This window comes from Cucurbita moschata, unplaced genomic scaffold, assembly GCF_002738365.1.
Source record: "Cucurbita moschata cultivar Rifu unplaced genomic scaffold, Cmos_1.0 Cmo_Scf00025, whole genome shotgun sequence".
NCBI classification, from domain to species: domain Eukaryota; kingdom Viridiplantae; phylum Streptophyta; class Magnoliopsida; order Cucurbitales; family Cucurbitaceae; genus Cucurbita; species Cucurbita moschata.
The window spans coordinates 1718432-1732534 of record NW_019268541.1 but is presented as its reverse complement, the minus strand read 5'-3'; the positions used below and the strand labels follow the sequence as shown (position 1 = coordinate 1732534).

The 14103-nt window shown below is 33.9% G+C and overlaps 1 protein-coding gene across 1 annotated transcript in view; it reads right to left on the bottom strand.

Annotated features, from left to right (window-relative positions):
• Positions 1 to 11302, bottom strand: part of LOC111461381 — a 55237-nt gene extending 43935 nt beyond the window's left edge. Inside the window, exons 1-6 of the mRNA XM_023104889.1 lie at positions 10907 to 11302; positions 8315 to 8392; positions 7089 to 7201; positions 4676 to 4769; positions 1015 to 1058; positions 503 to 571 (exon numbers count right to left, since the gene is read on the bottom strand). Of these exons, the coding sequence (XP_022960657.1) occupies positions 503 to 571; positions 1015 to 1058; positions 4676 to 4769; positions 7089 to 7201; positions 8315 to 8392; positions 10907 to 11003 (495 nt within the window). The 5' untranslated portion in view covers positions 11004 to 11302. The remainder of the gene's footprint in view (positions 1 to 502; positions 572 to 1014; positions 1059 to 4675; positions 4770 to 7088; positions 7202 to 8314; positions 8393 to 10906) is intronic.
• Between the last annotated feature and the right edge of the window lie 2801 nt (positions 11303 to 14103).

The window sequence follows — 14103 nt, the reverse complement described above, 5'->3', positions numbered from 1 at the left end:
TTTTTTTTTTTTTTTTTTTTTTTTTTTTTTTTTTTTTTTTTTTTTTTTTTTTTTTTTTTTTTTTTTTTTTTGTAGAGACCTCAACAAATTTATAAAATATATTTTCTTTACAATAGAAACAATAAAAACATATGTTGAAGATTTAGTATCCAGGCTGGGAATGGATGATATCTATTCCTCAACTTGAGGGGAGTGTAAAAGAAAAAAAAAGCTTTGATTTAAGGAATATTTGTGCAATCTCATTAAATAAGGAAAGTAATTAATCTTATCTATATTGTTAGCTAGTATCTACAAAATTTATTTATATTTATCTTATCTTGTTACGTGGTATCTAAGATTTATTTTATCATTTGTGTATGGTAAAAATCAAATGTACCTCTCTCAAATAAAATAAGAAAAACGGCAAGCTAATTTCGACTTGCAACAATAACCAAGTAAAGACCAAACATACTGATAATTGAAAAACATATGACGAGAAATGAGGATAATAGATAAGACTTACCAGGTCACCAGTCATATCATGGAACATGACGTGAAAATTTCTAATTGATATTTGAATGTTGTCAAGAATCTAAGAAGAAAGAAAGAGATCATATTATGAATACTAAAATCCAAAACATATATCAACACACGAGAACCACATATGACAACAAACGAATAATAAGAAATCTACCAAATCAAATATATAAAAATATATACAAATTTAAAAAAAAAACGTGATAATACTTATTCTAGAATAAAAATTTTGGTATTGCAAGTTCCATGCCTGATAATGAACACCAACAATTCAGCCCGTAGGCCCAATAATTCTCACTCGTACAACAAAACAGTCCCTAAATTTACTCGTCTCAAAAGCATATACATATGAATGAGCACATAGCACATAGCACATAGCACATGCACAATATGACCAAATCCAAATTCAACATGAATAAAAACATCATATAAACATTTAAAAAACACTGCATATAAAATGACACTAAGATATGTTACAAGGCAAGAAATTAGCATCACCTTTGCAGTAATGTAAGAGATAAATGATTGCCCAGCCTGATTATCTGCAGAAAAGGAGCATGAAAGAAGTTATTTTTTTTAGTAACAAGAGAACTTCCTGACAAACACTTTAACCTACTTTTGGGACACGATTTAAACAAAATGTATCAGGGCAAACAATACTGAAAAAAAAAGAACGCGGTAAATCAGAACTCAATTTGTTTATATCAAAATGGTACAAAAATAATACATGAAGTAGTGCAATGTGATCTCATTTGATGATTCAAAGCAATCTTTAGTCACACAAGCAGGATGCTATTTATAAGTAAGCTGAGTTCATCAACAAATCACCTGCAGAAAACCGAGTTAAGTAATGGAAATAAACTAGAAACAATTGTATTTTACAAAGCATGGAATTGGTTGGCTTCTGCTAGTGCCAAATATCTTAGAAGCCTCAGGTCATATGAAACATGTTGCTACAAGAAGGGACAAGTGGCACAATGCATCATATCATTGGGCAAACATATGCAAGGTATAGGGACTCGTTGCGAGTGCTAAAAGAGCACAGTGGAGTGCATGAATGAGTAGCAAGCATGGAGAGCACATGCATGCAACAAAGATACATGGCCTCAAGCCACATCAAGAAGATCCAAGCATGATGTGGCATATGCTCGATCTCAACACTCCAAAAGCCTAGGAAGCATGGACACTTCGTTTTTGAACAAGAGTTTGTGTCATACACATGTCAGACACGGATATGTTCAAACACGCTCAGACAAGTGTCCAACACGTAAATTCCATGTCTTTTTTTTTTAATTTGAACGGGGTGGACACGCCACAGACAAGCAAGGGACATGCCACAAAATAAAACCTCAAAACATAAAAGTAGTGGCAACACCATTTGTCAAAGGCAGTTGAAAACGGCACTAAGGAGGGGAGGGAAATCACAAAAACAAAAGGTGAAGAAAAAGGAAGAAGAAATAATTTGGGTCTTAAAAAAATACAGCTTTTTGTAACTTTTAATTTGGAGTTTGGCAAGTTGGGCATTTGCTCTTTATCGGGTTTCTTTAAATGGACTTATATGATTTAACTTATTGGTAAATTTAATTTTTATGCACTAATTAAATTTTTAACCTCACTTCTCTGAGTATAGTATAATGGACAAGCAGTAGCATAACAATTTTTAACGTCATTAGCAGTCAAGAGCTTTGAGGACTCGAAAATTTAATAGATTCCTCAAAAAGGACTCAAGAATCTCAGAGCATGCTGCAACGGGAGAAAGGTTGTAAATGATAGCAAGCATCTCAGAAAAAAAAGAATGTTAGCTGATCATGAACAGTAAACCCATTAAAAACACTCATCAGTAACTCAGCGACTACAATCTCCCTATTCTCTGAAACTAAAGTTGGTAGAAGATCAATACATCATCATTCACGTTAAAAAGTCCTGTGATTTGATGTAAACGATGTAAATCCAGAGAATTGGAGATGTCATTCAAGGAGCTCTTAATGATATTTGGAGGATCTAACATCACCAAATCTTATACACATTCCCTTTTTTTTATCATTGATTTCAATTGTAGCTGGAAGAAAACTACACAAAGTCCTTTTGACTTCTATACGGGCATCAGTGCAATCTCATATATAAAGAGTGTGAGAAGAAACTCCCAAGACCACCAAAGTAATGGTCAGACAAGTTTGACTAGGCTAGATCCCAATTGGCTAGAGGTAAGTTCTTGATGGAGATTCATCCACCATAACCTTCAATAAAATTTGGATGATTGTTCACGAGCCCACTTTTCAATAAGCAAATAAAACTCACCATCGAGTCTCCATTTACCTTCAACCTTCAAATTCAAGACCATTAATGAATTTCCACACTTAAAATTTAGTAAAGCCTTGTTTTCCATGAAGGGATTAATTGAAACAAAATCCTTAAAATAATCTTTGAAAACATTTTAAATCTCCTTCCAATTCTTGTAAGCAAACAACCTAGAACAACCATTAGCTCGCTGAAATTCATTTTCACCATATCTTGGTCTTTAATCCAAGGAGGATTATAAAAAGACAACATTTCATCAAGACTTAAAAGAATCTTTTGAGATCTCATTGAAGTTGTGGAACTGTGAATCATGAAGGTTGAGACGGTTGCAGCTAAGTATCAAGAGAGCTCTGGCCTAGCTTAAAGACAAGAATAAGCTATAGAGCTTGGAATAGAGTAGAGACAAGTTAGATTTTAGTACCAAACTCAACTGGATGCTACCAACGCCAAAATCAGCTTGGTCCCTAAAGTGTTTACCAAATTCTACCTAATTTGCGGAAAGTTTCTGTCTCTAAGAGTCCCCACACGAGATGTCTTAGATACATTTCTTCATTTTATTTTTAATGGAATTAATAATTGGAGTGATATCTTCCTTGGCTTGATCGTCTTGAATCTGCAAAATTGAAAGCTTTTTTCATGGTGTTCTCTCTCCAAGTCTTATGTTGGGTTCTTGTTTGCTAGATATTAATTTGAATCGGGATGCATTTATATTTTCTTTATTCTGTTTCAATTCACTCCCTGAGTTTGTATCTTTTGAGCCGCTTCTTTTCATTTCTTCAATAACAAGTTGTGTACCTTATCCAAATAATAACCATAACAATAAAAACAAATATATAGGTTGGAAGACTGAAGACCAGAGATTAAATTGAAGTTAATCAGCTACCTTTCGGAAATATGACCTTTATTCCATTTATTACTCATGAGTTCAATCTTCTCAATAAGAAGGCTCTAGAAGAAGATAAAGTTCAAGTATTGATACCATGGGACATTGCTAAATGCAAAAGGGAAAAGACAACCAGCTTGCAACCTCAAATGTCACTAATCCAAGGCCATGGACTTGGAGAGATTAACTTCAAGCCTAAAGCTTCTTTGAATATTACGACAACGAGAACTGGTTTATAACTCTGTTGCATCCAAATCCAAGAATTTTTATGAACTTCTATTTATTCTTCTACAATCAAGGAAAAACTTGCAACTTATGGTTTTGAGTCTCAAATGAAATCAAGTTGCAACGAAGAAAACTCCATTTTGATAAAGAAAAGCAAGAGAAAAACCGAAACCCATAGACTCAATGTGCAAGTAGCTTATATCTGCCGCAAGAAGATGCAATATCTTCACCTTTATTCTTGAAATCCTTCTATTCCTTCGTTCTAACTGATAACATACCTCATTAATATTTACAAATTGAATTTCATGAGTAAAAGTGCTGACTAAGGAAATTCCAAACGGTTTCATTGATGAGATAAAATTACAAAAGATGGGACAAGAGAATCCACAATCCAATGGGTGCTAAAAGAACTCCGATTGAATATAAAATATATCAAGCTATAACTTTGAAAAAGCACGGAATTTTTACACTGTGAAAGCAAAAAAAGATGAGGATTCAAAAAAACTATCAAATACTTTTCTCAATCCTTGAACGCTTTGTTGTTCTTTACCATTCACAAAGACCACAAAAAAGCCCTGATAAATTGGACCCATATAACTCTCTTCTCATTCTGGACCCCATCAAGGAAACTCCAAACCAATAAAAATAACTGGACTTTGAATTCATAAATTGGACATAAATGAAAAATGTTTATAAAAAAGACAAAAAAAAAAGGACATTGACAATGCAATGAATGGAAGCCAAGTAGCTCACCACTTACACGCCGTGATAATTTTGCCAGCTCAGCAGCAGCAATTTTGGCCTTCTTCCCAGCAAATTCTCTTTTTTCAACCACATCTGAGCTCCACTGTAACAAAGAAAAAGATATCAAGCAATTTCACAATGAGATATTAAGTTTAAAATTATCCATTCTCCTTCTGGAAGGCTGCACGTTAACTCAATAGTTTTACCAAGTAAATTATGTTTATTGAGCCCTCCAAAAAAGAAATCCCAAATAACAATTAGTTTTTGAGATATGAAATATCCAAAGGGCCAAACGAGTTTCAAAAAGAGTCTACAACTGGCGGATATAGTAGAAAAACTAGAAGAAAAAAAACACAATTTAGACTTAGCTTATCAAAGATAAGACAGAACACGAGCAAAACTTAAAGTTGATTCTGAATATTATTAAAACAAATTGTTTTTTCTGCCCAAATCACCCAAAGAAACGAACAAAAGCCACTAAACCAAGTTGTTTTTTGAATTCTTCAATTATGTGCCAAAAAACCAGCGTGCTTTTTTGAATGCTATATATATGTGTGCCAGCAGGAACCCTAAATAACCAATACTGGGAGATGAACCAATCTAATGCAAAGAATAGAAGCTAGTATAGAACCCATAAATAAGTAAACGTGAGAACACGGCCCAGTTGGCTAAATAGCTTCTGGCATTGTATCATGAAGCCAACACTTCATGGCGCAAGGTTATTGTTAGTAAGTATGGGTCTCATCCCTTTGATTGGACTGATGCTGGGGCTAAAGGCACCTCCAAAAACCCTTGAAAAGATATTTTGATGAAGTTTCCTTTGCTTCCCAGTTTATTCATAATGTGGTGGGGGATGGGAGGAATACCAATTTTTTGGAGGATAAGTGGTTGTGGAGATCGAGCACTCTACGCCTTGTTTCTATCGATATACCCCTTTGTGTTTTGTATTCTCAAGATCCAAACGTCCCCAAACTTAACATCGATCTTGTGGAAGAGTCTTGTACAAAGTTAGTGGTTCATAAAGTGATACATTCAACACAAAGAAAGAAGATCTTCCAAAGGATTTATCACACAACGTAGTTGTGGAACGCTGTAATATTGGGCTCAATGGTACACATTTTGATAAGGTTTTACTATCTTCTTCTAAAACAAATTCCCACACAATGATCACTCTGCCCCCCTACATTGAGGTCTCGGATTGTGATTCTGATATTAGTTAGTAACATGGAGGTTGATTTTCAGAAGCATAGCCATCCAGGTGAAGAAGATATAATCAACGACTCTGTTTCTGATGACTTCAAAACTCTTTTCCAGATATCCATCAAGTCTATTCAATCATCATGTAGTGATTTTACAGAATTATCCTTGTTTGTGAATATTATTAATTTGAAAATCTACTTCTAAAATTAATACCGTTCCTCCCTGCTATGGCCTCTAGTCCTTGGTGCAGAAGGTGAAGTTCTTTGGGTAGGTTTTGCAAGGAAGGGTTAACACCTTGGATCGGGTCTTGGACAGAGGGTCCTCTTCGGTTGGGCTTCATTAATTGTATTATTAATGCACTTCTTTAATCTCTTCATCCCCAAGACCAGCTCCCCAAGATCATTATCCAAGGAAAATTGGATAAAAAGTTCTTACTTCATCCACCACTAGAAACTCTGGGAATAGGCGAAATTGGCATTCCCTTCCTAAGCCAAATTCACCTTAGATCTTTGTCTCCAACTCACCGCCCTCTCTTCTAACCACCTCCACATACTCGCCCTTATTGAGAGGTCCTCTCCTCTGGAGTTGTGTTTTTACCCATGACCTCTTGATTTTTTATACTTAGATCTTCGATCACCTCCCTATTCCACGCTTCCAAAGCTTCTTTTTGAGCCCTCAACTTACCAATGAAACAATACCTTTCCCATTTCCGGGCACTCTCACCTACCACCACGAAGGGAGAAAGGATTTTAAAGAGAGATAATCCAACCACATATTTACAAATCTAAAAGGACAAAAGCCCCAACTGGAACATCCAAAATCAAGGAATGAAGGCCAATGATAAGATGTAACTCTAGGTCCCAAGGATTAACGCGCATTGAGGAAAATATCCATCCACCATTTTGAAAAAAAGAATTTGACAATCCTAATTAGAGAACTACGATTGGACCAAGTAAATCTCCCATTAAATAAGGGAGACCAAAGGGCTCACAATCCTCAATGAAACTATCTCATCAAACTCGTCTCGTTCCCCCTTGCATCTTTTCTTGGGACTCCTAATCACATTAAAATTCCCAACCAAGCACCAACATGAACCACACGGACCAAAAAGTTCACCCATCTCCTCCTAAAAAGCCCTCCTGCCTCTAGAGGGAGGAAGCCTCCCCTTCACTACATCCAAAGAACCTGTTACCTATGAAAAATATATAAAGTTGATAATTACCTCTTCATCATCCCGTTGAGATGCAGAAATATATATATCCTCCAAAATGATAATGATCGGATCCCATCCAAGCTTTTTCCATGGAATCTTGATGCTTAACCTCCCCACACGACCTACAATAGCAAAAAAAGAAAATGAAGCTTAAGAACATTAATTTAAAATTTTATTTAAACTATTAAAATTAACCAAAAAACATATCAAGCATGAAATGCCTGAATTTTTTAGTCTATATCTAGAAGAGTTGAAAGATTGTTTCATTGCACATATAGGAGTGGGGGGAAGGTAACAATTTGAAAGATAATGGTTTTTGTGCACTGATTTGACTACTGCTAGAAAGAAATGGAAGAATTTTCATTTATAGAAATTTTGTAAATTTTCATTGATAGAAATCTATACTGGCCCACCAGTTTTACATTAAAAAAAAGCTTGATTTTGACAAAACAAAAATGATTGTATCATCAAAATATTGGAGGTAGGAAAATTCAATACCGTTCCTACCAACTAAATAAGAATTCTTCTTGCAGTTCTCACATCCTCTAAAAGACACTAGCCAATATACCTCGAGCTCTAGAGAGAGTTAATAATTTTTCAGAGCCTCAACAAACGACACCTTCTAAGAGGTATAGGGAGCCCTTTTCCTAACGGAGAAATATTGTGGTCCGTTTTCTTTTCCTTTTAAAAAGTCATGCAAAACCTCATAAAGAAATAAGTATTGGGAGTACAGCAATAAAGACATATTTTCTTCTTTATAGGGATGTTTTTGAAAGTAAAACCACCTATAAAAAAATAGGTTTTTTTTTTCTATAAGAAACAATGGGGTAGAGTTTCATTGATGAATGAAATATACAAAGAAAAAAAAAGGTAAGCCGAGCCACCATATACGAATTATAAAAATGACCAACAAGTGACTAAGGAAACTGTAATCTTTAAAGGGGAGAGCGTTTACCCCAATAAAGAGTGCATAGGTTCAAATCTAAAGTATCCTGACAACCAATTGTTAGTCAAGCAAAAGCAATTTGTTCCAAAACTAGAGGAAGTAAAATTTTGCAACATCTTAATGCTAATTTGCGCCAGTTGATTGAAGACGAATAAAAAAGATAGCAACAAGGTGTAGAAAACATGATATACATATTCCACTTATGTGTATGAAAAGACAAAAAACATGTTATGGATACCGATACCAAACATGTTCAGTTTTTCCATTTTGCCTATGAACTTAAAAGTACCTTGCTTTAGGGCAAATGGCAATTGAAGATAATCAAAGGCCTCTAGAATGAGCTCAACATTCTCCAATAATATTTCCTCTGCATTAGGAAGTGTAGCTCTTAGAACTGATTGATATAGAAAATTGAAAATAATAGCAATAACTAGAATGTGCAACCATTTTGAGCTATTTTTCATATCAAGGAAATTTCATTTCTAAGAGCAAAAGTTACAAGCGTTGCATAAAAGTTCAATTGTGAACAAAACACCTAAAACAAACAAATACTCCTAACCAGAACCAAAGAAACTGCAATGCTTAAATGAAAACCAATGCCAATTCTTTTGTTAGCCATTGTTGCACTTCAACACTTCATAATTAAACTTCATTTAATAAAATTGAAAGAAAGAAGAAGAGGAAGAAAGAAAGAAACAAGAACTTCTTATTGGCAATAGAAAAGTCACAATGGAAAATCCTACACATAATTAACATCATAAAATCGATTAGAACAGTACAACAACACCTACCAACTCCGTCTTAACTCAAACTTCTACTATCTATCCAAAAATAAAAAAATAAAAACATGACCATCAACAAGATATCTCATTAATATAGCACAATGGATATATCAAAGAAGTTGGGAGACCTTCCTTTTCTTCACTCTCTACTCATTTTGTCTCTCTCCGCTTTACAGTTGTTTCATGGATCTATCACTCTCCAAGAGGCATGAGATCATTTTTTGAGTAAATGTGCAATGACTATATACTTTGGCTTGAGAGAATTTCAAAGAATAGATTATTTGTACCATACCAAAAAATATTCAACCAATAGAGTGTTTGACTAAGATTCTTAGTTTCACTTACACACAAAGAGAGGTGCATGACTCTAACAGCAAGGACAAGAGAAATGAGTAATGAGCGGTGATGTTTTTTTCAATGAAAATACCGGACTTTGCTCAAGTGGGATGTTATATAGAAAGATGAGAGGTATTTTACTGGGAAATGGTGGGAACTCTAGCTTTTGGTGAGGTAAAACTTCTTGAAAGTATGTGCAATGTACTGGACTACATTTATAATAATGAGCAGGCATTTCTCTTCCAAGCTCCATCAATGATAGGATAGCTATACCTTGGTGATGTCTATAAAGGGAAGAAAATGGATAGTCATCTAGACTCAGTCAAATCTCAATCGGTCACCTCTCCTTTTCTCAATTCATTAACTATCCCGCTAGGGATGGCCTAAAGATTTATTTTTGGGAGGACCAATGGGTGAGAGACAAGCCTTTGCGCACCTTGTTTTCCCATCTTTACATTTTTTAGGTAAGAGTTCGCATCTTGTGGCCTCGTTTTGTCTTCTCCTAGTCATTCTTCTTCGATCTCTTTGGTTTTTGCCACCCTCTGCCAAATAGAGAGGCAATTGAGGTGGCAGGTATCTTATTTATCCTTCGAGACCATTTTATCGTTCCAAGGAGGAGGGATGTTAAGAGTATGGTCTCCAAACGCTGGAAGGGGGCTCTCTTGTCATTCCTATTTTAACTTTTTATCTTCTCCATCTACACGGTCAATTGATCCTAAGGCATTAGTCTTCTCCTTTTTATGGAAGGAAAAAAATCCTAAAAAAATTTTTTGTGTACCAGGTTTTAGTGGAGAGAACCAATACCTTGGGTCGTGTCCAAAAACATTCCTCCTTCACGCGCTCGCAAGCTACCTTTGGAATTGTTGATGGAGGTCTTTTGGGGTTAGAGAAGCTCGCAATAGAGATGAGCAATCTTTGTTGGAGGATGTGCTTTTGCACCAAGGGAAAAGTGTTGTGGCAAGCAAGCTTGTTTGCTATTTTGTGGGGTGTTTCGCTAAAGCAGAATAGTAGGATTTTTCAGATATGGAGAAATGTAGAGAGGAGGTCTGGGAGTTCGTGAGGTTTAATGTTCTCATTTGGGCATCAGATGCTAGACTTCTTTGTAAATATGATATTGGTCTTGTTTTTTTTGGATTTGAGTCCTTTTTGTAGTTAAGTTGGACTCCTATTCTTTTTTTGGAGCTTGTTTTTTTGTACACCTTTGTTTTCGATAAAAGTTCGATTTCTTATCTAAAAAGGAACGTAGAATTGAAACTCACAAAGGAGATCAACTCTATAGAGAAGCGCTGCAGTAATGGGTAAGAGAAATTCAGACTTTCTAATGAAACAGGGGGATTCTGAGTAGACAATGCCGGAGTCACTTACTAAAGAGAAAGTGTGTAGTTGAAGCAACCGGGTTATCCTATGTAGAATTTCCTCTGTTTGATATTATTTATGACCAACCCTGATGAAAAATATTTCAGACAGAACTCCATTTTCCAATCAAAAAGATAAGTGAAACGGAGATAAGGAAGATGGTGGCTTCCGCATGGCGGGTTATACTTTGGATTAGTTCAATATAATAGAAAAGCAGCGACCCATTTGTCCAAGGAGCGCATTCCAGATAGCCACGGATCATACATTCCAAGGATCATTTTATAAGAGCATAAGGAAGTATTAGCATCAATTCGAGACGATGGCAGCCCCACCGCCGAAGCTACTTAACTAAGATTAAGACAACCAAAAGCTAAAATTGTTCATACAGTAAAATAAGAAGAACGAACCGTTCCAAAACGTAATCTTCAGCTTCTCCTTCTGAATATCCTTGACATATCTGCCCAAATAACCCACAAGTAACTGTCCAACAAGTCTTTCAAACATCCTCACACTTTCCTCCCTAAAAACGCTGCCGCCAACAAGTAAACCCGCCTAAGTTCATCTGATATTTGGTCTCTCTGATTCTCTCCCTGAATCTCACCGTCAATTACACTTCGTCTCTTTCTCTCTCGGAAAATCACGCTCTCGCCGATTCATTCAATCACTCTCCGTCCTGGAAATCTCTCTCGACCTTCGTCTCAATCTCGCCGGCTCCCACTCTCTGCAATTTTGCCGCTACTTCCTCCTGTAAGTTTCTCCGGTGAGTTTTGTACCTTTCGTGTCCAATGCAAAGGGCACAATTAGGGATGTAAAAAAAAATTTAAATTATTATTTTATTTTATTTAAGATTTCTATAAATATAATAAATAAATAAATGTTTCATAAAAATGTCATATGCTACAATTAATTATGAATAATATGTTAATTTATTTATCAATTTATCTTAATAATTATCTCTAATAAATAAATTTAATAAAATTATATATTTTTTTTAGTGAAAATAATTGATACATAATCAAATTAAATAATTAATTATATATTTATATTTCATAGTTTATGTTCTTAATAGTTCGTACAAATACAAAATATTATATTTTATAAATTTTATATAATAATAATATATTGTTAACAAAAATAATAAAAATATTTTTAAAAATAATATATATTTTTAATTAATAATTAATAATATATATTTCAAAAAATAAGAGTTTCCAACATTCATTCTCTTCGAAAGTTTCGACAGCCAGGACATCTCTTCCTTTTGCGTTGCCTCGAGAGCTCACAGGCTCATTGATGTAGTCGAACAAGACTCGTTTTCAATGACCTAATATTACGCATGCTCATCAAACAGCGTTTTTTTATCTTGATTCAGGGTTTCGCCCAAATTGTTCGACAGATTCCCACGCAACATGCACCCGTTCGCCAACTTGTTCTCAACTATTCTCACCCCCTTTAAAAGGCGATACAAGCTACCGTTAGCTAGGAGCCTCTTTTCCTTCTACCGAGCTCCCCGAAAACAACGTTCAATTTGCATGTTAGGCACATAGCTAGCGTTCTTTATGAACCGGGATCAAACTCATGTTTTGAGTATGATTGAGTCCTATTGTGATTGAACATAGTGAATCGGGTTTTTAAACTTTTATACTACGTGCCTTTAAACTTTTATTTATCGACATTGTCGATCTAATCCAAAAACGTTAGATTATATTAAATACAAACCTTCGAACACAATTTATCAATAAAATGCAAGAATATATAAATTTGCTATTTGAATTATTCTTCATTTTTATCTTCAACTAATCGTATAACATTAAATTATAATCAATTTAAAATATTTAAATACATAGATGGAATATAAAGGTACCTTTTAAAATTATCAGAATATTTTAATATTTTAGTTTAATCACAAAATTAAACTCATCCACGCATCTCATCTTGTTATCTCAATCTCTATCGACATAGTCCAAATGTCTTGACGTCATTCGGGTCTCGAGATGTCATCAGTCATCACAACTCGTTTGGTCATTCCATCGAGAACGGTCCCGCGTGTCGCTCATCTCATTGAGACTTCCCGAACATCCATCCATCTAGGTTCTTGTTAAGAATGAGATAGAAAATATAATTGGGAAGGTGTATATTATCATTGATATTGATATTGATATCCTTTAAATAGGATACAAGCCAGTACAAATGAGAAAAATATAAAATAATTAAATACTATAATAAAATAAAATATACTATAAATCAAATCATAAATAAAGAATATTATAATATAATATCTTAGATATATTCTATAAATAATATATACTCTAGATATTATATCTCAATAGTTCTATCAAGGCATTGGCCCTCCCATACCCATGTTATGTCATTTACAGATACCATGTCGGATAGCGGGTGTATGTAGCAACCTTCAACACGCGGGCTGGAGCGCAATACCGGCGTACCAGTGCCGCCCGATATTGTCCTTGAAAAACCCATTTCAAAGGAAGTCGCCCGAGACACTCCTCTCGATACGCTTGCCTACACTGTGATACACGTATGTGCCACAGAGTAGCTCACTTAGGCCACAGGGCCTCGGGTCTATTTACTAAATTATGTTAATCCGGCCACAACGTTTTGTGTAAAAATAATAATATCTCAATGATTTAATAAATATATAACTTCAAATTTAAAATGTAATTTAGTCTATATTATTTTTTAAAAAAATTGACTTAGTTCATAGTATTTTAATGTTTTTAATATAGTATGTTACGAATGAATTATAAAATTAGTTCACGACAATATTTAATAATTTTTTTTTCTTTATCCAACAAACTTTATCATAATACAAACTTTCATCGTCCCATCTTCTTTCTTCCTTGCTCGTTGCATCAATCTACATGTGACCAGATCGATTTAAAATGAAAGGAAAGTTCTCACAATTTGGTATATGATTTAAGATAAAGACAGATTTGAAACGTTTCGAATCTGATCTATAACGTTAGTCAGCAACAACAATGACGAATACATTCATAAACGAGTATAGAGAGAAAAAAAAATTGTGATAAACGTGGGCACATGAAATTCGCCACAAAAAATAGATAGAAGGCAAAAAAAAAATTAAGAGAATAAAAAGAAATATATCTAATTGCTCGTAATCATATTATAAAAAAAAATTAATTTTTTTGTGTGGCTAAATTAATAAAAATACTCTCAAATTTTTTTATCTGGTTAAAAAAATACCATAAATTTGTAAAAGAAAAAAAAAACTTACTATTAATTTGAGATATAAACGGTTAGTTTTTTTATTTTAAAATACCCTTAAACTGTATTTAAAAATACAATTTTTTTTTACGTAGGTATACTTATAAAATTGTAAGAGTAAATTAACATTCTGTATAAAAAAAAAATTGAAAAAGTTAAAAAAATTGAAATCATTTATCCACACTTTATAGATTATCTCGAAACTTATTATTATTATTTTAAAAAATTTAGGTGTATTTTTAACTGTTGTTAGAGTAATTTTTTAATTTTTTTAATTTAAGAATATTATTGAAAATTTTGAAAGGTATTTTTAATAATTTAATTTTGTTAGTAATATGTTTTTAAATGTTGTACCGTT